The sequence below is a fragment of the Gallinula chloropus genome (genome assembly GCF_964237585.1).
Source record: "Gallinula chloropus genome assembly, chromosome: 21".
Classification (NCBI taxonomy): Eukaryota; Metazoa; Chordata; class Aves; order Gruiformes; family Rallidae; genus Gallinula; species Gallinula chloropus.
In genome coordinates, this window is record NC_140106.1 from 348,080 (window position 1) to 350,503 (window position 2,424).

General features: G+C 47.6%; 1 protein-coding gene across 1 annotated transcript; it reads right to left on the reverse strand.

Moving 5' to 3' along the window:
* Nucleotides 1-969: 969 nt before the first annotated feature.
* Nucleotides 970-1,896, reverse strand: LOC311199721 (olfactory receptor 14A16-like; the record flags this gene model as incomplete). Its single annotated transcript, XM_084273856.1, has 1 exon — nucleotides 970-1,896. The coding sequence occupies one exon, from the start codon at nucleotides 1,894-1,896 to the stop codon at nucleotides 970-972; it is 927 nt and encodes a 308-aa protein (XP_084129982.1).
* Between the last annotated feature and the right edge of the window lie 528 nt (nucleotides 1,897-2,424).

Genomic DNA, 2,424 nt, shown 5'->3' on the forward strand with positions numbered 1-2,424 from the left:
ACTTCCTGAGAGGTTTCATCACTCTCCTCTTGGTATCTGAGGTCTGTGGACTCAAAAGAAAAGATACCATGGGGCTCATTAATATCCAGAAATCTCTTACAAGCATATCTCTTCAACTAATTTTCATTGAAAAACTCAAGACTTTTACAACTAATTGGATTTATATAGGTCCTTAATGATGAAGATTTCAAAGGAATTTCCCATGGAGGACCTTTTTTCAGTCACAGGTATTTTCTGTCATGGCTCAGTTGATAGAAGAAGGGACAGCAGCATTCTGTGATGGATATTGGTCTCCTAAGGAGATCTGGACAGGCAGGAAATACAGTTTTTGAGACCCAACCCTGTCTGGAGAAGCTGGCTCTTCCCCACCACGGAGCTGAGCGGCAGCAGAAAGACCAAAGAGCAAGCGGAGGTGGAAAGCTGTGAGCAAAGTAAAGTGCATACATCCATCTGGTATGCTGAAAAGACGTCCTTACTCATGTCTGTATCATCAGGAGAGGTGGAAACACCTGAATGATGAGGGAGATGACAGAGACAGACTGGCTGTAATGCAGGTACAGGGGAAGGTAACTATTTCTTCTGCTGCCTTCGGTTCCAATCCTGGAAAATCCAATTCTGTCATGGTGGGGAAGCATTGATATTTCAGAAAAGTAGTCAAATGATTCCACTGATGAAGATGTGCTTCGATTTTTTTTTATAAATGTAAGGCAAGCAAAATAAAAAGAAAGAAACATTATGGCCCATTGCAGGCAGATATGATGCAAACAGAGCACATCTCGTCAATAGGAAGTGACTTGCTCACCCAAGACCAAGAGATACTGCATTTGGAAGGGGATACAAATGGAAAAAGTTATTAAAGCTTAGACTATCTATAAGGAAAAAAAAGCAAATGTGAACAAAAATCCCTATTAAATAAGGAGTGGTCATAACGTGAGGTACAAGGTTGGTGATATGAGAGTTTTATTGCTGCTAAAAACATCCAGTCATCAGTTTCCACACGGCATCCTTGAGCTCCTGGTTCCTCATGCTGTAGATGAGGGGGTTCACTGCTGGTGGAACCACCGAGTAAAGAAATGACAATGCAAGTTCCAAAAATAAAGAAGAAGGGGAGGGAGGCTTCAGGTTGGCAAACATGCCAGTGCTGAGAAATAGGGAGACCATGGCCAGGTGAGGAAGGCATGTGGAAAAGGCTTTGTGCCGTCCCTGCTGCGAGGGGATCCTCAGCACAGCCCTGAAGATCTGCACATAGGACACCACAATGAACACAAAACATCCAAAATACAAACAGGCACTGACCACAATTACTCCAATTTCCCTGAGGTAGGCATCTGAGCAGGAGAGCTTGAGGATCTGGGGGATTTCACAGAAGAACTGGTCAAGGGCATTGCCATGGCACAGGGGCAGTGAAAATGTATTGGCTGTGTGCAGCACAGAATTGAGAAACCCACTGCCCCAGGCAGCTGTTGCCATGTGGACACAAGCTCTGCTGCCCAGGAGGGTCCCGTAGTGCAGAGGGTGGCAGATGGCAACGTAGCGGTCATAGGCCATGACAGTGAGAAGGCAGTACTCTGTTGCAATCAAAAACAAAAAGAAAAATATTTGAGCCACACATCCTGTGTAGGAAATGGCCCTGGTGTCCCACAAGGAATTGACCATGGATTTGGGAACAGTGGTGGAGATGCAGCCAAGGTCAGTAAGAGAGAGATTGAGGAGGAAGAAGTACATGGGGGTGTGGAGGTGGTGGTCACAGGCTATGGTGATGATGATGAGGCCATTGCCCAGGAGAGCAGCCAGGTAGATGCCTAGGAAGAGGCAGAAGTGCAGGAGCTGCAGCTCCCGTGTGTCTGCAAAGGGCAGGAGGAGGAACTGGCTGATGGAGCTGCTGCTGTTGGACATCTCCTGCCGTCAACTGAGGAGAGCTGTCAGAGGAGGAAAAAGCACAGTGAGAATTTAGAGAACTCTTCTTTGAGGAAAAATTCTTCCAATTCTTAGGGAATACCCTCAGATTGACTCTCTGTATTCAGGAAGACTTTTGGCAAGTCCCTTTTGGGAGGTCTGCTTTGTGCTGGCTTGAGCGTGCCACTGCGGGGAGAAGGGAAGTCCAAGTCCTACAGATGGGAGTCTTGAAGTGAAGGCCAGCTCAGTGCCAGCCCCACTAATGGATTTGTCCAGAGCCACGGGTAACAGTGTGACAAAGGCAGCAGGGACAGGCGGGGAAATAGTGAGAAATGCTCCAGCCAAGGCTGGAAGGACAGACACACAGGCACACAGGGCATTCTCCTCACTGGGGATCATGCTGCCAAGGAGAAGACCGAGCTTAAAACCCTGGGTGCATGGTCTGTGCTGGGTGGCAGTAACACAGGGGTCATTGTCGAAAGTGTCAGTACTGTGGGGGATAGCAGGGAAGTAGGAAATCCCCACTGC